Genomic DNA, 23,539 nt, shown 5'->3' with positions numbered 1-23,539 from the left:
TTGATTAATTTCCTCCCATTACTCCTGGTTATTACACTCCTTTTACATCACCTTTCCAAACAATCCCTCCCCATCCTTGATGTTTACTCTCCTCAAGTCCTTCTGCATGAATATCACATCCCTCCTTCCCTGTTTCGCCAAGCGATACATATTAAGTTATTTTAATCTTCCTTCATAAATCACTGTCACCCAGTCCCTTTCTTTGTTTCACACAAGTCTTATGCTCCCTATGAAATTCTCAGTCCGATCAAGTTTTAAGGCTTTCTCTGCTGCTTCAGACTGTGTGTGCGGACAAGCACACTATGAACACTAAATGTTTTTTGATCTGTTGAAGATCTTGGAAAGCATGAGAAGCAGATGTTTTATGGCAGCCCTTGCCAACCTGATGCCCTCCAGATGTTTTGGACATGGTGGCTACAGACCATTTAGGAAAATGTGCTGGAAAGGGGGGCGGTGACACGGGCTTTGATGCAACATCATCTAGCCTCCCCGCAAACAAATCTGAGTGAATCCTCATTAAATAGCCATTGTTGTCTAATCTCTCTGCAAACAAATTAGGATGAATGCTCAACAACAGGTCTCCCTCGTAGGTCTTTGCATTTGCCATCTTTGTTTTGTTCATCCCAAATACTGAGAAGCGCTAGTGTAGGTACAGGGATGAGATTATGTGCCGTTATTCAGTTAATCTCATTAAACTCTTTCTCCCAGAAGGTTAGTGGAAAAGGGGTCCTTCACTGCTCCTGCAATGCCAAAATGCTGAGGACATTGATTTAGAAATAGAGGACAGTTTTATTGGCGCAAAATGCCATTGGAAAACAGTTCTGAGCATGGGTTATTGGGCTTGAGCAAAAATTTCATGCAAAGGTAGGCTTAAGTCTATTTCAAGAGACTTCATCCATGGCCCCTTGACCATCCTTTCCCAAAAACTCTTTTAAGCTCTAGAGAGTATCAGTATTCAAGGCTATCAGCTGTTCGTGTAAATTGAGACACCAGCCCCCTTGTGTTTACCAAGAGACAATTGTTCAAATTCTCTAGTAGCCGGAACCTTAGCAGTTGCCCTAAAAGTAAAAGAAGTGACTTGTTTGAGAGGCAGCCAATTTCTCTCCAAGTCTCCTAACTGCTTCTGCAGGGCCCTTCCTTCCCCAATGGGACCAAAAGTCAAGGACAAGATTACCTCAATGCAGCTGCTTTTTCCTCATATAAAGCGGTCTGATCTCATTAAGGTCAGACTCAGAGGCTCTGTTCAATGATCAGCTAAAGCGGAAATTCAGATGGGCAAGTACAAAAACATAAGGGCCCAGCAGCCCAGAACTTTTAGAAGACACCTGAAGGCAGCCCTGTACCAGGCAGCTTTTATTGTTTGATGTTTTGCTATGTTTTTATATGTGCTGTAAACCACCCAGAGTTGGTGGGGAAACCCAGCCAGATGGGTGGGGTATAAATAATAAAATCATCATCGTCATCATTATCATCATCATCATCATTATTCTCACAGTGGCTGACCAGATATCCCAATGGGAAGCCCACATGCAGGACCTGAGTGCAAGAACCCTCGCCCCACTTGCAATTCTCAGCTACTGCACCATGCACATGGATGTTACAAAATCATCCATGGAAGCACAGGGTGTTGAAATGGTAGGAGGTTAAATGCTTCCTAAAAGATCCTAAGAACATAAGATAGTAACGCAAGGTTAGCTTGGGTCCTGAAAAGACAGGAGTAAGAATGAACCTCCCCAACTTCTCCAAAATTAAAACACTGCTTATTTCTGTTCCTTCGCACCAGCAGTAATACCTGCAGGAATATGCTTTGCTGGAACCAGCACGATGAATCTTTCCCACCTGCCCTGCCCGGGACCCTTATAAGGAGGTGCTGCCCTTTATGAATTAACTCCGGCTTTATCTGACATCTTTCTGGGGGCTGCTCTTTTGCTTTCTGTCCAGAACATGAATGAATTTTAGTATTTTTTAAAGTGTTAGGATTTTGTAAATTTTACACCCACAAACCCACCCCTCATCCTTTGTGAGATGCCTTTGGGGCCTTTCTTGGCCAAAAGGTGGCATGGAAATAATATTAAAGAATAACCATCAGACCTCTGAGCCTTTGTAAGTTACTACTATCCTTGAAAAGTAAACTGATCTTTGTGTGTTGGTTTTCATTTATTGTCAGCCGTCTCAAAGGCCCGTTGCAAGGCAGAAAGCCAGGATATAAATATTGCACATAAATAAACAAAATATCTCATTTCTCTCTCCGTAATGATTAGGGAATTGTGTGCACTTTGGATTACAGGATAAGAGGTGGGGGCAATTCTCTTTATTTTTCTACAGATTACCTTGTCATAGCACACTTCAAAAATCAATCAAAATCAGAAATGAAGAAAACCCTCACAGCTGGAATGACTGTGCAATTCGTGTCAAAAGGAAGCTTTTGATTCCACAAGGAGGATATTTTAATCCACTGTAAAATTACTTTGGGCTAAGCTTATTTCCTTGCTATCAAAACCTCTCAACAGGATGACTCACATTCTCAAAGCTTTACTTACTAACAACTATCCTTCTAGGAAGAAGATTATTTGTCCACCTCCTTATACCCAAGATGAAATTTAAGTCTCTATCTGACAAGTCTTCCTTCCCTCTGAGACTTCAAGAGGTGTAAATTCAAAATGAAAGCTTTGTCTTGCTGCCTGCGTGAAATGCTTTTCTTTTCCCCCTTTTTCATTGGTGACAAAGAAGAAGGAACCCAGAATCTGATGAGAGAACAGAGAAAAATACTTCTAGCGGTAGAGGAATTGAATGATCCACTCTTACAGAGGAGAAAAACTAGCTTTCAGCAACATAGTAAATTGGAAGTGCTAGCACTTAACACACAGGACCAGGCAGGATCTAGGTGTGGAAGGATCTGTCGGTTTTGATCCTGTTTTGATTTTTCCAATCTTAAATTCAGTTCTCCATATTTCCACTGCAATTTGCTTTTTTTAAAAAAAATCCTCATGAAAGTTCTTCAGCATTTTAGAATTTCTTCTAATTCTCTGTATGCATTTTCAACACACATCTTTGCGAGCAATTTCTCCTAACAGATAGCATTTTGTAGGTTATTTTCACTCGCATGGTCACTTTTGTGCATATTTCCCTATAATGCATGCATTTTTATAAACATTTGTTTAGTTAAGAGAACTGCATCATGAAATTCAAATAAGTGTGGGTTTTGAAGGATGGTTGTGTTTTGGTTCTCATGTTGCTTGAATGCGAATTTCTCCCCCATCCTTAGCAGAATCTAACCTCATGTGTAACCTAAAATGAACCATCATGAACTACTATGAAGCATATCAACCATTCCTTGTTTCAAAGGGGACTGCTTTTCCTCAACACTCGTCGGCTGCTTGAAGAAGAGTGTTTCTGAGCTCTGGCAGCGTGTGCTTCCTTTATCACAGAGCTGCCATACCAGCACTTCCTCCTTGGCAGAGTCATAGTGAATTTTTTGAAATACAGTACATATCAAAACAGCATCAATTCATGTCCCCCCGACAGTTAAAAATCATGATTCATTTTACACACACACCTCACACACAAAGAGTGCATGCAGCATATATACTGAGGATCGTGGAAGTAAAAATGTTTATTTTAACCAGAGGTAGAGAATCTGTGGCCCTCCAGATTGCTGTAGGACTCCAATTCCTTGACATCCTCTATGCTAAACTGTCACAAACAACAGTGACACTTGAAAGCTTCATTATCCCAACATTCACTTGCCAGACATTCACTTGCTTGTCCAATATCATCATGCAGATGAAAGAAGTCACAGAACTGCACTCTCCTTCGTTTCCATTCCATTATATCACCGATCCTGGAGTTGAAAGCCAAGGCTTACAGACTGGGCAGTTTACAGTTTCGTTAGGAAACAAGGTTCTCATCATAGAACATGGTTCAGAATGTGGCTAAGAACTGTTTACATTTGCATCCTGCCTGCCTAAAGGATTTGTTGTGATGTGAATGTTTGCATGCTTTTATATGGTTTATTAACATAAATTTATATCCCACAGCTTCAACTTAAATTTATGTTCTCCAGGTGGCAAGCGAAGTTATAAGAAGCAATAAGAGTATGCTTTCTCACTTCATTGTATTTCAATAGTTTGCTGCCGCATTGTTTTTCAAGGTTCTAAAAAGAGCTGGGGACATACATGGCAGGGACTATTTCCATGGTGCTAAAAAGCCGGTGATCGATTTGCATGCCCTGGGTGGTTTTTCTTTGGGTGGGGTGTGTGTTTCCCAGCTGCTCCATGGCCCTTTTCGAAAGCCCTAAGGGTGGGATAGAGGAGCAATAGGACAGCTCCCCCTGTCACTTCGCGGTAGCAGGCCTTTGCAAGGCACTTGAGCAGAGGAGGCAGGGGAAGAGGATGTGTGGTGGGGGGGAGAAAACAAGGAGCTGGGTCCTAATCCTAGTAGGGGTTTAAAGCAGGGCAGAGCCCTATTTGTCCTAGTGGATCACTCTCCACTGAATGTTCCATTTACCTATCCAGGCTAACAAACAGTGACAAACCTCTCCTGATGAACTCCTTGTCCTTTGGCCTAGCAGAAGCCACTTATCAGTTCTTCCCAATCTTGTGGGCATTCAAATGCATGCTAAGATATTCTGCACTCACAGCAGGCAGTTCAATCTGGGTTAATAGACTTGTTCAGAAAGAAAAGAAGAAAAAGTGTCGCCTCTAGTGCTTTGCATTGCAACCAATTTGTTTTTCCCTTTTGCTGGTTTGTCAGCTGTTTATTATTATTATTTAAACACAATGATTTTATGCTGGTCTGTTTTTATGCTGGGTTCCGAATCTTGATGTACTTTGCATTGAGATTGCTTTTTTACTATAATACATTTCTGTATTTTGCAAACTGCACAGGCTCAATGGGTGGTCCAGAAGTTGATACACAAGTAAATTAACAGTCTGCCATCTCTGTCCACACTTACTCAATGGAATGTGCCCAATCTCCTCCCGCCACTCTTACTGCACCAAGTGCCTTCGCAACCTGCTGTTCCAGAGCAGGAGAGGGACATTCTCCTTCCAGCTGCTCAAGTAGAAAATACATTGAGGCTCCTCCAGAGACCTGTTTATTGAGCATATATCCTGATTTGCTTGCACAAAGCTTACACAGTGATTAGAACATGTCCAGGATTTGTTACTGAGGATTTGTTCTGATTTGTTTGCAGGGCAGTTATATGGCAATGAGCAGTAACCTTGATTTGTTTGCATCTCTACATCTTCCTGCTAATCATTTGTTCATCTCACGCTTTTTCAGTGCATTCCCATCACTTTCCCAACTGCAAGAAGTCCGTTTTTAAAGTTGTAAGTAGGACAACATAGCACTTTCACTGTGAGCTTGAATTCCTCCTGTGAAATAAAGAATTTGGAGGCTTCCTTAGAGGATCTACTGAGATCTTCACATGGTTGTCAGTCCCTTCCCTCTTCCTCTTAACCTTCTGTGCCAATACACGAGCAATCCAGTCACACTCCTTATCGGACAGGAATTTTTATTCTATTCCACATCTCTGAGTATTACAGAAATGAAATCCTTACAAGTGCCTTGTAATATTTAAGCTCCAGATGAAAACGAAAACAAAGTGGGGGGGAAACAGAACAAATTTCAAACTTTAGAAAGCAAAAAAAGAATTACACATGATGCAATATTCAGTAAACATTTTAAAGAGCACAGAAAAGAGAGAGGGAGGGAGAGAGAAATGATGCCTGGGATTCAGACTTTTGCAGACATCTTCTGATCATTGATGGCATTGATTCCACTTAGGATGCAAGTCTTTTTAGGGGGGGGCAGGAAGGTGAAAATTAGAAAGATGATAAAAATCAACGGTATCTAAAAAGGAGCATGTGGAAGGGGATGGGAGGGAGACAAGAAGAGTGGCACAAACCAGCGTCTGTTTTATGGCAAACTCCTTTGGCCATGTGAAAACAAAGTCAGTGGATTCCGTAGAAATTCTCCGTAGAAAGGAACGTCCATGGTTTTGTGTGCATTATGGCCCATATTCAACATCCTCATTATCAGGTTTAGTGTAAGTTCCCTCATAGAGGAAAAAAAACCCCACAAAGGTGCTTGTTTCACAGTTTTTTATGCTCCCCGATATAACACTGTCCTGAATTGGACGAATGCCCCCAAAATACCTTTCTGGGAACACGCACATTCCTTTACTGGAAAGGAGAAAGAGGGGTGGGGAAGCAAGTAACCCTCCACATCCCACTGCAGAAGCCGCGAGGGAGCAAGCGCCCCTATTGCACGCTTGTCTTCAGGATAAGGTCTGTGCGGTTCACGGGCAATGGGTGGGCTTCGGTGTTGAACACCCAGTCCTCAAGAGACAGCACATCATCTTCACAGAACAGAAGATAGAGGTACCTGGAGGAAGGAGACAAGTCAAAGGAATGCGTGTGCAGATGGGGTGCTCCTATCAATGGAGAATCAGTGGTTAGTGAGGAAAGCAGATGCCTTCCGGATATTGCTGGACTCCCACTCCCATCAGCCCCAGCTAGGGATGATGGAATTGTAGTCTAGCAACAACTGGAAGGTCCCAGGCCCCTCAAGCCTGCATTAGAGTGCCAGGGAAGCTAAGGGTTTCGTGGAAGCTTATCCAAAGTTGCCCAGCAAAAAGTGCAGTTGACAGCAGACAAGTTTGCTTACACCCCTGACCCAGAGAGCATGTCCAATGCCCTCTGCAGAACGCAGCAATAATGTGGTAACACTGGGGAGCATTGTAGAACCAACTAAAACAGAAGAAATCCATTGCTAATGCACTATTACTGTGTCAAAAACGTGCTGCAGAATACACCTGTAATAAAACACAAGCCTGCAGGGACCCTAAGACGGGTGGTGATTGTGTCACTTCCATCACAGGCATTCAGCTGGGAGGTGTTTCCTTTTCAACAGGCAGTCATGGTAGCAGCAGTAGTGGGAGATGGGACAGGCTGTGAGTAAGCAGGGAAAGAAATCACCCTGCAGCTAGCAGCCTGAGATGGAAAAGGGGCAGCCTCCTCCATTCTCAGGCAACCAGCTATGGGATGCTTCCTCTCCCGAAAGGGGAAAGAGGGGCAACCAACAATGAGGCAGGTGACTAATGGGCATGGGGAGAACATCTACCAGGGCTCAGTTTGCAGGCATGCCACCAAATCAAGTCATCAAGCACAGTGGGGGCGGGGGGTGCACTTTGAACTCTCTTCTTATATTTTGTCCATACTGATTCCAAGTAATGAATATGTACATATGAACCAGGCCTCTGGTGAGTTTCCAAAGACACGCATGGCACTTACAGGTGTCAAGTCCACACACAAAGCTAGTTCCATTCAACAGGGAGAATAGGGAAAACAAGTCAGCAAAGCCTCATCTTAAATATTCCAAAGTACATTCCAAGTCACTCCAACGGATCAGAGGGGAAATGGCCAAGGGCAATTGGCAGATTCCTGCTTTATTTAACATGCAGCCACTGTTGATGACCCCCTCCCCCATGAAAGACATTCTCCACCCTACACAGCTTTCTGTGGAAGAGGCGCTGAAAATGTTCAGGACTTACTTTAACGTCTCTGCTAGGAAAAAGCTCTGCTGCATGTTGTCGTGACTCGGGTTGGTGGTATAAACATCGCGGATCCCGGAGAAACCAGCTTCTACTCTGCAATATTTCTCAAGTGCCTGGTTGCGGGGTGGGAGTGGGAGTGGGGAGAGAGAGAGAGAAACAGTCAATCTCTTCCAGTAATAGCAGCACAGCAAACAAGTAGCTCATTAATCATAATCAGTTGTGTTTTACCCATGCAGGTTTATCAGTTGGATTTGTGTTTTTATAGAGGCTGAGCTCCCATTGAAGAGTTTTTAATGATTCCCCAAGGGTCCAAGAAAATAGGCTTGCCACTGATGGTTAGCACTTTCTGTTACACTCAGTCTCCTGTAAGAGCCCTCAAGTACCGGCTCCTGAAGAAGTCTTTCCTTGAAATATTGTACAATTGACAGAAGGCCACCCGACAAACACAACTGCCAGCACATTAGGAGGGGGTCTTCAAATGTCCCATCCTGTCAGAGGTGGTTCCATGAAAAGGCAAAGGGAAGCGATTGACACAGGCTGCAGACTCTAGGGGGGGCATTAGGGATGGTGGAGTGGGGGACAGCCAGCCCTAAGACTGGAGCAGAGGAGTCACAGGGGTTCCTTGTGCTCCTGCTTGGTTGGAACGAAGAGGCACGCCAAGAAAAAAAGATTGTTGGAAACGTAAAGAAAAAGAGGGGAATTTCTACCACATACAGTAAGGTTAAGGTTCATTGGGATATGATATACAATGAGTTGAAGAAAATGTACAAAAATACCTTTGTTAAAAAACCAGAAGCTTTTTTGTTAGGTATAGCAGGAGAAGAGATTCATAAGATAGATCAAAAATTGTTTATGTACTCGACAATGGCTGAAAGAATTATATTAGCCCCAAAATGGAAGCAACAAGAAATACCAACAACTGAGGAATGGCAGATGAAGATGATGGGAATATGTGGAATTGGCAAGGCTGACCAGGAAAATCCGAAACCAGCGAGATCAAGCTTTCCAAAAAGACTGGAGTAAATTTGTACAATATTTGAAGGACAATTGTAAACATTTACCAACACTAGCAGGGTTGCAGTAAGAAGGCTTGTAATGTTAATTCTTATTACCATCTTACATTTACTTAAAAATATGAGATAAAATATAGGAGGGAAAAGTAAATTGGAAAAGGTACAAATGCGAGGATGTAAATTGGAATTAGGAAAACCATGAGGTGGGGTGGAAGGAAGTCGATAGCTCGTATGAGCAAAAATCTAAGAATTTTATAAGGATGTATTTAATATTACAAAATGGAAAACTTAATAAATATATTATTATTTTTTTAAAAAAGAACCAAGAAATGTGGAGTCCCTGCCAAGCCCTGACACTCCAGCACAGATTAGTGAGTTAGCTGGAGCAACAAGAATACCCAGCAATAAGGAACAAAGGCAAAACTTAATAACTGAAATATGCACCTTAATCTGATTCGCTTCACATTTGGCTCCAAGTATGGAATTTGGAATTCCATCACCTGACCATCCACCCCCCACATAATGCCAAATTAATAATTGTAATCTGGTGAGCCAGAAATGCTCCATTGCTAAAGTGATGTGGAGATCAGACGTGCCAGGCACTTTGTGCTCCTTGGGCTACAGATGCCCCCTCCCTCCCAATTCTAGATGTGTGTAACTGGGGTTGCCCAATGGTGGTGGCAGGGGGACGGGACACTACAGATTCTCAGAGGCAGCTCCTTCTTGAGCCCGGCCTTGGCTGGGTATAAATAAAATGTATTATTATTATTATTATTACATGTCATGCGTGTGGTGGTCAGCCTTGGCACAGATTATAATTTTTTAAGCATCCTGGACTTTAGCCACTTCAAGTTCTCCCCACACTACACCCAAAACAGATGTGTTGAGGAAATAGAACTCATAGCCCAATACTCCACCTCACATGTGCTAGGCATGCTCTGTGCTCAGATATGTGCACCAAATTTGTTTTCAGAAGCACCATAACCCTTTGTGGCAAGAAAATGTGCAGAGTGACTTAAAGGCTACTCAGGTTTAGAATGTCCACACTATAATCAGTGTCTATGAACTGTGAGTTCGCTAAAATTTCAGTTTCCAGAAAGGCCTGGAAGTATCCTAACCATCTGCTGGTGTGGTGAGTCTTCCATGTTTGCAGGAGGGATTGACAAATGCTCCCCACTCCCTTCAGACTTTACTGGTACTATCAGGGCGGCTTGGATTCTGTGTGTAACCAAATGTCAGCTCCCTAGCTACCAATTTAATCAGGTGTACACCTGGAGATCCCTGTTTTAGGAGAGAAATGTAAGAAGAGCCCAGGTTTCAGACTTTTCCAGCAACTAGAATACCAGGGGCCATGCATGTGCTGAACAACGTGGCTCTAAATGAACTGAGGAATTTTTAAAAATACCCCTGTAAAAGAGTGAATCCTCATGTACCTTTATCTCAAAATGCCTGATACTGGGATCACAAAGTTTACCTCCATGTGAGAGGGATGGTTGGTCAAGATGCATCTTTTTCAACAGGCATTTGGACGAGGAGAAACCTGCTTGCTGATGCTCTTAGAAATTGGTTTTGGTGATTGTTTAGCTTTTAATGGCTTGTGTTAGTTTTCTGGATTTTATCAGCTGCTATCTATTTGTTTTTGCTGTAAACTGCCCAGTGGTCTGTGCAAAGGTTGGTACATAAATAATCCAAATAAGTTCAGTGGGAAGCAGAAGCCCACACCTGTGTTTGCAGAATGCAAGCTTACTAGCTGGTTAGAGCAGGCTTTTCCCTCCTGGCAGCTGACCAGGTACAATGAAGCTCCCAGTGTCTCACCTGGATGAGCTGCTCCTGCCAATTCTGCTGCTGGCTATCCCCTATTCCTCTGCTGTCTTGCTTGGGCTGTGTCTTGGAACTGACCTCAGATTGGCTTCACAGAGTAACACACTAGCTCTGGAACTGACGTGATTTGTTCACTCAGTTGTTAGAGGGAGCCAAGACAGTGCTGCTGCCATAAACCTTCTTGTCCTCACATCTTTCTTAAGAGATCTGGCTATGTACTGTTTCCCCCCTCCCCCGCCCTCACAATGGCCAGCGTGGAGTGGCAAAGCACAGCTTGATTCACTTGGTGGAGGACAAGTGGTCAGCAAGAGAGGCTGGCAACACAGACAGTGAAGACCCATCTTCACTAACTGCCAGATTGTCCCTTTATATGCCATGCAGTGTAGTCTCTCGTTTTCTTTCAACAGCACAGGTTGGCATCATTCCCTTATTTTTCTTTTATTTAGCATGCAAGTGCAGTAACATTTTTAAAAACTATTTAAAATGTTTCATTTGCCTTTTGCACTAACTTGATAAGTGAGCACACAAACAAACAAAAAATAAATAAATAGAGCTGTTTGGATCTCTGCCATTATATATCCTGCAGCCTGGCCCCTTCTGCCACTACTGTTAAAAAGCCTACGTGAAATCTGTCAATTTCAGTTTCTCTCTGTTTCTCAATTTTTCAATCTTAAGCTCAGTTCTCCACATTTACACAGCAGTTTCCCTTTTAAGGAAAAAAGTTCCAATGAAAATTAATCAGCACTTTAGTATGAATTTCTGCTAATTTACCCATTTTTGTATGCAATTTTGCAGAGCAATTTTCCTAGTAACAATTATAATTTTATTTATTACCTGCCCTCCCAGGGGTCTCAACATTAAAAGAAAACATTAAAAACAGTTTAAAACAACTTACAATCCCAAAAGTAAGGCGAGTCCTAAGGATGCGTTTTTAAATATCTCTGTTACTAATATATACATCTTTAGGCACACCATACACCAATATAAGCATATATATTTTTGCCCATTACTTGGCTGGGGCACTGCATTGCAAAACTCAGAGAAGCATGAATTCCAAAGAGTAGCCAGAGTTGCAGTTTGCATATTGCTTCGGAAAGTGAGAATTAGGTAACTTCACCTTTAAATGAGAACTGAATTGAATTTCTCCCCATCCCAACACATGTATTTTTACTGCTATGCTAAATAATATTGTGGAAGCATGGTGGCTGAGCTGAGCTGCTTCCAGCATTGAAGGGCCAAGGTACAGAAAGGATCTTCGCACCTGACTCAGCTGTGAAAGAGAGGCCTGCACTTGGCTCTCTCTCTCACCTGGGAAGACAGTGAGAAACTGAACCACAATTTCCACTTCAGATGTATTCTTAAGCCACGGGTGGCTCACCAATTTTCACTAGAGGTCCGCATTTGCCCTTGGCCAAGTTTCCAGGAGGAGAGCACCCAACATCTAACAGACAAACTTGCACACAGATAGTCACCCCTTAACTGATTCGTGCAGAGCAGCAGAAGTAGTAGATCACCTCCTCACTGCTCATCATATAATTAATCTAACGACCAGAGAGGGAGGAATTTGCATGTGCACCAGGCTGCTGGGCTCTACCCACCCCAAGGGTGTCTCTTCTTAAAACACACAAACAAACACACACACACACACACACACACACACACCTCTAACTTTTTGCAGTTGCCAAAACTGGCTGGTCTTTAGGAGCCAGAAACGAAAGCCCTTTTTTCCTTTTTTCAAGCAACCCCTGTCCTAAGGCAAGGGAATGGTGGTTAGCAATGACGGTTTGGGAGGAAATACCTGTACAGCTTCCCAGCCCCACTGCCTGTACTTGGGATTGTGCGTCAGCCTCCACATGTACATGTAACTTTCAACAACTTCAGGGCGCAGAATGTAATAGCGATCGCTGAGTCGGGTGGCCATTGCTTCGGTGCCAAAATCAAAGCGGAATGCTTCTGGGCCCAGCTTGGTTTCTGGCAAAGGATACATTAGACATTCAGAGACGATTAGAACTTTTATGTTTATCACACCCAGGAAGCTGAAGTTGGGAGAAGCTCCTAAAATATACACCTGCAGCGACTAAGAATCAGAAATGTGTTTTTTTTTCAGAGCTGTGAGAAGCCCTGATAGTTAAAAGCTGAACAGGATGGGTGTGCTCTCAGATTCTACGGGATATGGGGTTGATCCCGATCCATAGCCCCAGTGGAACTACAGTATGCAGCTTTTCTTAGCAGATTCTGGACAGTTATAATGGAGAGGTCCCAAATGCACACAGCCCTGCGCCTCCCTGCTGTGTCAGGACCACAAAAAGCTGCCTCATACCGAGTCAGACCATTGCTCCATCTAGCTCACTATTGTCTACTCTGGCTGGCAGCAGCTCTCCAGGGTTTCAGGCAAGAGCTCTTCCCAGCCCTAACTGGAGAGGCTGGGACTGAACCTGGGACGTTCTGCTTGCAAAACAGATGCTCTCTCACTGAGTTATTATTCTTCCACCTTTAACTAGGGGATGGGAGTGGTTGGGGCAGGCTTTGCAGTGAACTTTAGCGCAGGCTCAGCTTCTACCTGAGCGGACGTAAGACTCGTGACAGGTGTTCGTAATTTCTGCAGCTAGGTCCATGTAGTGCTGTTTCTGTTCTTCCCCAGCATGCTCTGCTCCAAGCGCTATCATCCCTCCAGAGAAGCAAGCCAAATGGCCCATTTTGTGGTCCAAGGCGCCACCTCGCCACTCTGCAATGTATGTCAGCCCACCGGCTGATTTCTTCACCAGGTGTTTTTCTATGGCCTAAATTTAACAGCATTAAGAAGAGAAGAAAATAAATGGGTGTTATTCCCAAGGAAACAAAGGGCTGACAAACATGCATCCTCCTGAACAGCCACTATGCTATTTATATACTAAATATATGCGGTTGTATCCAGTGTTAGTCAGAGTAGACACATTTAAATCAATGCACGTGGCTAACTTAGGTCTGCTAATTTTAATGGGTCTGCTCATTAAAGTAGGACTTAGTTGGATACAATCCTATATACAACCCTATTAAACATCAATAATCCTATTAATAAATGTATTAATCACCTTTCAACAACAACCAATATCCAAAGAAACTTGTGGTACAAAATCAGACTACTGGGGTGGGGGGAATCACACTTATTATGTTTACAGCACTTTTGTTTTCTTTTCAGTCCATATATTTCCTCATTATCATTAACCACCTTGTGGGGCAAGTCATATAAAAATTCCATTTGGTAGAGAGGATGAAAACTGTGAATGGAGACAGAGATAAGAATTTAAGGCCAAACACAACCGGTTATTCACCCTACAGTGGAAGTCCAGCATCGCAGCTTGCACTGCAAACGCACATTTCAACAGCCCTTGCACTGAATCAGCTGTACCTTGCTTTAACCTAAGTGTGCTAGTTTTTCTTTTTAAACTGCATGTATTTGTTTCTTTATACATTCATCTTCATATTGTCGAAACAGAACAAAAACAAAAAACAATTTTAAAATAGTTGCAGACCTGCTCCAGGAATGCACTGAGATATGTTGGTGATGTCACTGGTGCTAGCCAAAAGGCAACTTCTGCAGGTGGATTTTCCCTGGTTCAATCTGAACCATTCAGAAAAGATGCAAGATTTTTCTTTTTTAAAATCAGAGCCCACCCTGGGACAGAAGAAGTGATGTCTGAAAGTGCCCTCCACACCCCAAAGTTCCCAAAACATGCCTTGGCTTCATCCAGAGGATGAAAGACAAAATGGCCGGCTGGCCTGAGGCTGCCCGGTGACTCCACAGCAGAGGTGAGATTTGACTCTAAGCATCGCAGTGTTTAAAGTTCTTTGAGGCAGCTTGTGACCTACACATTGCTGCCTTCCAATTTGCTGTGACATTTTCTCAGCTGCAAAAGGAATTGAGCTTACCTCTAGTGCATTGTCATACATGGTTTTGGCTTCGGCATCCTTCTTGTCCGACATCAGCCAAGATTTGATCAGATACTCATAAAAACTGTCCCCAAGGCCGCCGATGGAAACATGATCTGCAGCAGCAAGAAGAATAAAGCATTGCCTTGTGATTAGGGCTGTCATCCAATGGAAGAAAACTTGATTGGTTAATAGATTAACATGAATATGATTGTTTGATTAAATCTGCACAGGGGTGTAAACAGTCACTCTGAAGACAGCATGCTTCCTTGCAGCATATGCTCTTTGGAGACATGCCCTCTATGTGTGTGTAGAATGCCTCTTCCAATGTAAGAATATCAGAGTCCCAATGGATCAGGCCAAAGGCCCACCTCATCCAACATCCTGTTCTCACAGTGGCCAACCAGATGCCTGTGCGAGAAGAAGTAGAACCCGAGCACAACAGCCCTCTGCCCACTTGTGATTCCCAGCAAGTGATATCCAGAGGCATACTGCACCTCCAGCTGCTTTGAGGTTTTTTTTCCTTTAGTATGAAATAAATATACAAACAGTGGAGGTAATACAAAGCTATCATGGCTAGTAGCCACTGGTAGCATTATTCTCCATGAATTTGCCTAATACTCTTTTCAAGACTTCCAAGTTGATGGCCATTGCTGCTTTTGATGGGAGCGAATTCCATAGTGTTCATTTTAAAACAGTGTTTTCCTTTTGCTGGTCCCAGAGGATGATCCGAGCTACAGGAGAGCACCCTTCTTCTCCCATCCTCAACATATGTAGCTCCTGACACCTCCTGAACCTACCCCAGTCACCCACCCTATCAGAGTTCCTTCCTTCTTGCTTCTTTCCTCCTTATTTTCCCAGGCTGTAGTTTCAAAACAACTGGAAGGGGAAGCATTTCATTCAAGAAAAATGCACTGATTTTTATTTTCAAACAGTGGAATTTGCTGCCAAGGAGTGTGGTGGAGTCTCCTTCTTTGGAGGTCTTTAAGCAGAGGCTTGACAACCATATGTCAGGAGTGCTCTGATGGTGTTTCCTGCTTGGCAGGGGGTTGGACTCGATGGCCCTTGTGGTCTCTTCCAACTCTATGATTCTATGATTCCCTGGTTGTATTGGCTTGGGTTATTCTTTAGTTATTGGATTTTCCACATTAGAAGGGAAAACCAGGTTAATAAAAACACAGGGTGGCATTTTGATGCCGACGTGAACATGTTCATGCTGCGAAAAACATGGCTGCATAAGCAGCACCAATTACACACACACACACACCAAATCTCATTTGGAAATACCCAAAGTATTAACTGTCTCATAGCAGGGGAATTACACATGGCGCAAACACCTCCCTCACAATGACCTCTGGAAAATTCTGCAACTTCTCCGGCTCCTTAGAATTTCACTTTCAAACATAAGCCTACAAACCTAAGGACTAGAATCTTGCTTTAAAAATTAAAATCAATAAAAAAAAACCAGATACCCAGGAAGCTGAATTTTGCACCCCATACCACTCTCTCCAAAAGACAGCATATACTCAGCCCTGCCTGTTGCTATGTACTTCCACCAGACATTCTGTTCTCCTTACAGGAGGGGCACAAACCGCAGGGGATGAAGAACATGCCATGGCTGCAAGCATCACAGCAGAAAAGCCCATCAATTGACAGAACAGCAAGTTCAGAACCTCCTGGCAGCTGGCGAGGCCGTCTAGATTTTGTAGTTGTGATTCTCTGCCTGGAGTGACATATTAGAGTCCTGTGGAGGTTTCTATAGCCGTAGCAGATTGACAAAGAGGGGAGGTGGACTGAGCAGAGAACCACGATGCCAGGTGTGGAAATGTGTGCAGAATACTGAATCGCAGAGCTTTTCCAAGGCTACCTGCTCAGACTAAGCAGCTCTGCAACCTGCTAGCCTGAGGGAAATCTGCCTGGAAAACCGTTGGACAGATTTATAACTTTAAAGTACACTAGGGGGGATTTTATTTTTACATCTCAGCGCATAGATTCTTCAGGGCAGCCAAGGGTGTGCAAATCACCCTTTTTTTCAAAGAAAAGAACAGAATTTATTCCCACTGCTATATATATATTCCTAGATGTGAATACATGTATGGCGAGCCTCTCCATCAATGAGTATTCATGGTTTCCACTTGAAATGCAGGTTACTATGTGGTGGCTTCTTGCATGTTTTCAAGCTTACTGGAAATACCAAAATCCAATTCTGAAGATTCTCTACAGTTTTTCATTGGTTTCAAGCACAGTCAAGCCTGGCAACATACTCTGCTCCCTAACCTGGCACCCTCCAGAGGTTTTTGATCACAGCTCCCTTAAGCCCTAGCCTGCACAGCTGACTGCCAGGAACATGGGGGAGGGGACGCAGTGGATGGAGGAATGTTGTTGTAGCAGTAGATGAGGGGGGATGGAGGGCATGGTTAAGGCTGGCCATGGGTGGGATTGAGTGGGCCATTTGCACTGTTATCAGTGTCCTTTCCTTTCTTAAAATAGGTGGGGGGTTTTCTGGTAGCTCAGACAGCAACAGAAGGACTAGTGACACATGTGCTGCTTGTGACCTTCCCTGTTTGACCACAGTGTAAAACACAATGCTGGCCTAGATGAGCCTTTGGTCTGATCCATCAGGGACCTCCTCATACTTTATCCTAAATCTACTGCTTATCAATTTTATTTGATGCCCCAGAGTTATTTTATTATAAGAAAGGGGCAAGGAATTATCCACAGCATATATACTTTATAAACCTCTAACTTGTCCCTCATATTAGTACCCCACTCCCCCGGTCTGGTCCTCCCTGCCCCTTGCAATGTTTTAGCTTAGGAAAGTGCTTTTGGCCTCTGACAATCACAGGGGAGAACAGAGTCCTAGAATCCTGAATCCCTTCAACTCTCTTTATAGCAGGCCTGGGAGAACTGTGGTCCTTGAGGTACTGGTGACCTACAACTCCCATAATCCCCTGACTTCTGGCCATGCCAATAGGATTTGGAGTCCACCATCATGTGGACGGCCAGAGATTTCCCATCCCTGTTTGATAGGAGTCTTTCAGCCTATGCTTGCAACTGCAAGAGAAGAAAGAGAAGAGGAACATCCCAAGGGTTAATACGGTTGGTGCGTTGTGGAGGTCACTTGTCCAAGGCTGCCCACCCCGCCTCTTAGTCTAGTTCGCCTTGTGTGGTCCTGGATGTTAAGAGATACTTGGCAGGGATCAGGGCTCTGGGCGTGAGTGATGACTCTCTTGCATCTGTTCAGGAGAATTGCTTTGACTGAAGCACCCTGCATAATGAGCTCCTTGATTAGCATCAGTGAGGATTTTAATTTGGCGGCTAATGTTTCCTTGGCTTGATGCTCTTGCCCTAGTGAGAGGCCCTAGAAAGTCTGCCACACATCAGCAAGCATTTCCCTGGCTCAGCCGAGGGACTCTTGAAATACTCACGCTGCACCCAGTTCCCGGTTACTGGACTGAGGAAATTAGGGTAAAGTCCCTGTGGTTTCTCAATTCTGTTCAGGACTTTGCGGATGTTCATCACCTATAAGCAAAAAAGAAAGCAGAAGAGATAAGCTCCTTTCTTTTTTCCAATTCACAGGTGGGGTTTTTTAAAACAACAACCCATAAACAAACTACCTAACCAACCAAACTGCCAAGCAGCACCAGTTTCAATCAGTTCTGTGCACACCTTGTTGTCCTTTGGGAAAGCAAACACTGTCCTTCATTTCCAAATCTGTGGTCTTCAAGAGAAGACCTTCCTATAGGAACACGAGGTAAGGAATCAGGGCCTGCTCTGAAAAGTCTGAAGGCATGTCGTGAAGCTTCCTATGTGGGCTGGGGCCTAATCAGTCCTTTGATGGGAGACTGGCCTAGAACTCCACAGGAGTTTCAAGCAGGTGCAGGATATGAATACACTGGGTAGAATTCTAATTTTCAGACATGCATTAACTCTTCCCAGCTGTGACTCACACACTCAACACTAATTAGGCTTGTGGGGAAGCAATGGAAGCTTTCCCTCACCTTTAATTACTGCTGAGGAGGGGAGTCAGTGGGCCAGGCATTGTTCTGTGGGTCTGCTGTTCCACATAGGAAGCTACGTTATATTCAGTCAGACCACTAGTACAGATTGGTACATTTACTAAGGAAGTGATGTGATTTGGTGAGTGTTACGTCAACCTCCCTCCACAAGGGCACTCATGCTTGGGAAAGGGCTCCTCTTCTTGTGTCTCAGGCCTTGAAGTGGGTTACTCCTAAAGAATATAAACCTAGTGTTGCCAGATAAGGTCAAAGTCATCTCCCTAGCTTGCTGCTTCTAACAGTAATCAGCCAAATGCCTCTGGCAGATTCAAGAGTACAAGAACATTCCCTCTTGTCTGTCCCCAGTATCAGGCACTCTGAGGAATACTGCCCGGAAGTACATGTCCTGGGACATGTGGCTACAATTGACACTGCTTGCCAGAAAATCTCACCCATTCACTTTCCTACCATTGCTTCGGATTCACCAGGGGCCAAAGGCACCAGGCTGACAACTGAAGGCCTGTCCCAAGCAAGAAAGAATGAAGAAATAGATGCAGCTTCCTATAAGTTCCTGATAAGGAAAAATCAAATCTGTTGCTGAGCAACTGCAGCCTGTGGCCTAGCAACTACCCATGCATTCCTCCCTGTTTTCCCTTTGCCAACAGACCTTTGGCTGGCTGGGACATCTCTTGTCTCAGGTAGTTGGAAAAGCCAAGCCAATGGCGTCTGGCGGGCCAAACAGCAGCCGGATCTGGCTTGAAGGCTGCCAATAACTGGTTCTATGGTACACAAAGGGCAATGGCCAAGGGTGTTGGCATTTCACCTCAATAAATATTCCTGATAATTCAAAATTTAATAGCTGTTTGGCAGTGAGAAATTCAGGCAGGTGTGTGAGTCCCACTACTTTCAATGTGGATGGTTTTTACAGGAGGCATTTCTGGCCGCCTATGTCTCACATATTTTATAAAATCTAGCTAAAGTGGTCCTATGCAGACACAATACTTAATCATAGTTTCTTTTAATCTTCCATAGTTGTGATAAATCCTATCACTTAACTGTGATGGAAGTTTGGTTTACAAACTAGAAAGTGAAACCAGAGTTTAAAACTGAGTTTGCCAACCATGGGTTGCACTGTCCTCTGTTTTAAAAATTATACCTACACTGAACAAACCATGGTTAAGGCAGCTTCCCCTGCATTCCAGCCCAGGGTTAAGCAACAAACAGGGGTTAGCAATAACTAGGATTGAGTATGAAGTCTGCCCCAGGTGCTTTTAACTAGCCAAAAAAGTTGGTTCTAGCCACATAATCATAACTGTTATCCTGTTAACCACCCTGAGACCTGAGGGTATAGGGCAGAATATACATTTAATAAACAACAACAACATCATCATACTGGTGCAGCCGAAGAACCTGGCACGTTAATGATGTGTCCATAACAAACAAGGACAGGCAGTGCCCTATTAAAGGGCCCAGGCGGCCTTGGCTGTGCGCTAATGAGCTGATCAGCTTTTCAGAAGCCCATTTCCCTCTAGATGGCTGTCTGCAACTGGTTCCTCCTGTGCGCTTTTGTTTTCTCACGCAGCTTTAGCTTTAATCTACTGCATGTTCAGAGCAGGCGAATCCATTAAACAAGCCGGTTCTCACACTTATTGATTGGCTGGGCTTAATAGCACAATGGAGATTCAGTCGGCCTCTTGGAAAAGCATTAAGAACCTCACCCCCTCCCCCAAACCCAGAGCTCTCCCCATACACCATGGGATGTCTTATGAACAAGACATATCTCTAGGTTAATCATAGAATCATAGAATCGGAAGGGACACTGACGATACTCTAGTCCACCCCCTGCAATGCAGGAATATGCAGCTGTACCATACAGGAATCGAACCTGCAACCTCGGCGTTATCAGCACCATACTCTAACCAACTGAGCTACCTAGGTTTAAAGCTGAGTTTGCAAACCATGGGTTGCACTGTCCTGTTTTAAATATTACACCTACACTGAACAAACCATGGCTAAGGCAGTGGCCCTTACTCTCTCACCAGGGTGTTTCTACTCTTCCTTTCCAATTTTGCCTTTCCCACCCTACTAGGTTTCCTTTCTCTGATCTTCTTTTCGGCTTGTGCCCTTTCTCATTCACTCCATCCTTCAGTAAACTTCATCGTTCTTATGCAATGGGCCTTTCTGCTGCCCTGCTCTGTTCAGGCCTTATCTTCTCCATTCCGATGCCGTGGCTTCCCTGTTTCACATTCATCTCCTGCTACTCTTGTGTCTCTTGCTTCTCTGCTGCCCCTGCCCTTTTGCATCTTGCCTTCCTATTATCCATTCTGGGAACGGGCTGATTGTTCACAAGGTGTCTTGCTGAAACAGCAGGGAGAACTTATCAGAGCGGTTTCTCCCAGGGTGGAACTCTGGGCTGATCTATTCCTGCTGGACTCGAGGGGTGGGTTCTGATTCTAATTGGAGCAGTTTGTCTCCTTCAGAGTGAGCTATTCCAAGGATGCTGAGCTGGAAGGAAGCAAGGGAGGAAAGGAAGGTTCCCAGCAGCACATCTAGTTCTTCGTTCTCTCACACACAATGAACAAGAGCACGGAATAAAACCTTGAGGTAAAAAACCAACGCTAATACAATTATTGTCTGAAAGCAGCTCCAGAGGAGCTCCTTGAGCTGCTGAAGGAGGAAATTGCAAAATCACAAAATATAGTGTGCACCTAGAGGGGGGCATAAACCTGTCTTAGTATTAACACATCTCTCTCATCAACAGATACTTTGGCAGGCCTAAGAAGTTGGGGCGGGGGCAGTACTTGGGCTTAAAACACACAACCCTCCTTTGGACATGGCCAACAGCAACACAGCTGCTTTTAGAAAGAACCATAAAAGAATCAGGATTTTTCTTTAAAAAACTCTGCTTTCCCAAACTGGGTCTTCTAAGGGCTTCTCAGACTTTCCATCCACAGTGTCCTCATTACATCGGTCAGGACAGCACATTCAGGAGTGCCTTATTTTACTGACAGACAGTCAAAAAGGTGCCCCAGTACAATTGCTAGAGATAGCCAAGGCGCTTAACCCTGATGACTCCCTGCGTCTTGGCTCTGGGGCTGGAGGGAGAGTGCTGACAGTAACTGCTCCCGGAGTTCCATCCAGCTCATCAGAGACTGACTGACACAGCCTGGTGGGTAGAGCCAGGCAGCTGCAGGCTTGAGCCTGAGTCACCAAAGAGGCAATGGGCAGGTTTGTGTAGCAGCAAGAGGTTCCTGCTCCTCAGGAGCTCCTCAGCCAGATGGGTGGAGTATAAATAAATTATGATCATCACCACCACCACCACCACCATCATCATAAGCTACAATTACATCTAGGGAGGAGGAAGGTACCCGTGAATGTGTAAGGATTGTACTTGCCTTTTCAGTATAAACAGGATTTCCGGACAGCTCCGAGAGGTGCACAAATTCTAAGTGGAGGCTGCCAAATTCTGCTAAAATGCTGCTTCCTGCGGATGCCCATCCCCAGCTCCAGCTCATCCCACTGCAGGGGGCAGAAAAGAAAGCATTAAATTGCTAAGCACAGAAAGCAGACTCCCAGAGCCAGCCCCGCTGCAAAGCTGGTACAGTCTATTCACTGCAAGGTCTAACTGTAGGTCAGTGGCTTTCGAACGGTGTTACTGGTAATGTTGGGATTCCTCAGAGGTTTAACGGGGTCCCTCAAAGAAAAGGGTCAGTGGCCCCCACCACTACCAACCCTCCACTCCTACAGTGCCCCCAGAGTGTGTTCAATGTGTTCTGAAGTGCACTACCCAGAGAACAGCCTTGCCGCACAGCAGAGACGGGGAATCTGCTGCTCTGCTACAATTCCCATCAACCTCAGCTAGCACAGCCCATGCCCAGATATGATGGGAGTTGTAGTCTAGCAACGTCTGGAGGGCCACAGCCCTCCCTTACAGCCTTCACCAGGCCTGAGTCACTGACTGACTGTCCCAGAAGCATCTGCAAGGACTGACAAGTGTGCAGGAGTTTCTCAGCAGACAAATTCACCGAGAAAGGGCCGCAGCTCAACTTAACAGAACATGCTTTGCATGCTAAAGACCCCAAGCTCATCTCCAGTTAAAAAGACCCCCCTGGTAGCAGGTGATGGGGAAACGCCTCTGTCTAAGCTCCTAAGGAACCACTGCCAGAGTAAACAACAAAGGTCTACACGGTCACTGCCAGAAGGAAGCTTCCAATGTACGTGGAACAGATGTGGAAATGACTCCTTGCAGCTGTTCGAAAACCATGGACCTAGACGTAGGGGTGGAATACCTCAGGTCCAGGCACCAAAGGCAGCCCTCCAGGCCCCTCTCTCTGGGCCTCTGCAGTCTCCCAGGCTACACATCCTCTCCAATCACACCTCCCATTGGCCTTGCTTTTCGCCCTCCTCAAAGTGTTTTTGCCTGGCTGGAATGTGTCTTTGTGAACTCAGAAATTGACTCTTGCCTGCCTGGAGGGCAGATAGAGAGGAGTGGGAGAATGTGAAGAAACTAGGCTGCTGTACAGAATGCAATTTGCACATTAGTTACACTTCCCACTTTGCCTTGAATGGCACCCACCAATGGCAAGTGGCCCTCGGCAGGTTGCACAGAAGGGAATGCGGCCCCCAAGACACACCCTGGACATAGACCATGACTTATCAGATGTGGCTGGTAAGATCCATTTTCTTGTTCCATACGAGTAAACTGAAAGCACTGGAGCGTGCCATTCACTGTTTGAGATGGAGCAAATGCAACGATTATTATTTTTTTAAATCAAGTCTTTTCACCTTATCCCAGCAGTTCTGCTTTTCTTAAACAGGCTTTTAAAGACTTTGATCATTTTCCACCTTCAAACAACTATACTATGGCTATCTTTCCCTGATCTTTTTGCTGCTCAATTAAAATTTTTATGTTTGTGGCTTCTTGGTTATTGCCATTAATTTGTATTGTGGATTTTAGTGCTGCCTTTCATCAGATCAAAATGTGGGATATTAAGCCATAACCATAGTATATAAAAATAAAACGCACTCAGCCCACTGGAGAGAAATAATATTGTTGGGCTACAGCCTGCGTTTTTGCAGAAAGCAAAAACAGGAAGTTCTCATAAGAAAACAAGAGCCTGCTGATCTAGTCTAGCATGCTGCTGGGCAATGGCTGGTTTAGATCAGCATACTGCTCTCACAGTGGCCAACCAGATGCCAGGACCTGTGCATAACAGCACTCTCCCTACTTGTGATTCCCA

At 44.4% G+C, this 23,539-nt stretch overlaps 1 protein-coding gene across 1 annotated transcript in view; it reads right to left on the bottom strand.

The window, feature by feature from the left end:
- Positions 1 to 5,498: 5,498 nt before the first annotated feature.
- MAN1C1 (mannosidase alpha class 1C member 1) overlaps positions 5,499 to 23,539 on the bottom strand; it is a 128,820-nt gene continuing 110,779 nt past the window's right edge. The window contains exons 6-12 of the mRNA XM_083625536.1: positions 21,695 to 21,818; positions 17,730 to 17,823; positions 14,302 to 14,417; positions 12,953 to 13,172; positions 12,191 to 12,363; positions 7,556 to 7,671; positions 5,499 to 6,387 (exon numbers count right to left, since the gene is read on the bottom strand). Of these exons, the coding sequence (XP_083481662.1) occupies positions 6,264 to 6,387; positions 7,556 to 7,671; positions 12,191 to 12,363; positions 12,953 to 13,172; positions 14,302 to 14,417; positions 17,730 to 17,823; positions 21,695 to 21,818 (967 nt within the window). The 3' untranslated portion in view covers positions 5,499 to 6,263. The remainder of the gene's footprint in view (positions 6,388 to 7,555; positions 7,672 to 12,190; positions 12,364 to 12,952; positions 13,173 to 14,301; positions 14,418 to 17,729; positions 17,824 to 21,694; positions 21,819 to 23,539) is intronic.

The sequence above is a fragment of the Podarcis filfolensis genome (assembly GCF_964270895.1).
Source record: "Podarcis filfolensis genome assembly, chromosome: 8".
Classification (NCBI taxonomy): Eukaryota; Metazoa; Chordata; class Lepidosauria; order Squamata; family Lacertidae; genus Podarcis; species Podarcis filfolensis.
Note: the sequence above shows the minus strand (reverse complement) of the source record. Positions and strands in the feature narration are given on the sequence as shown.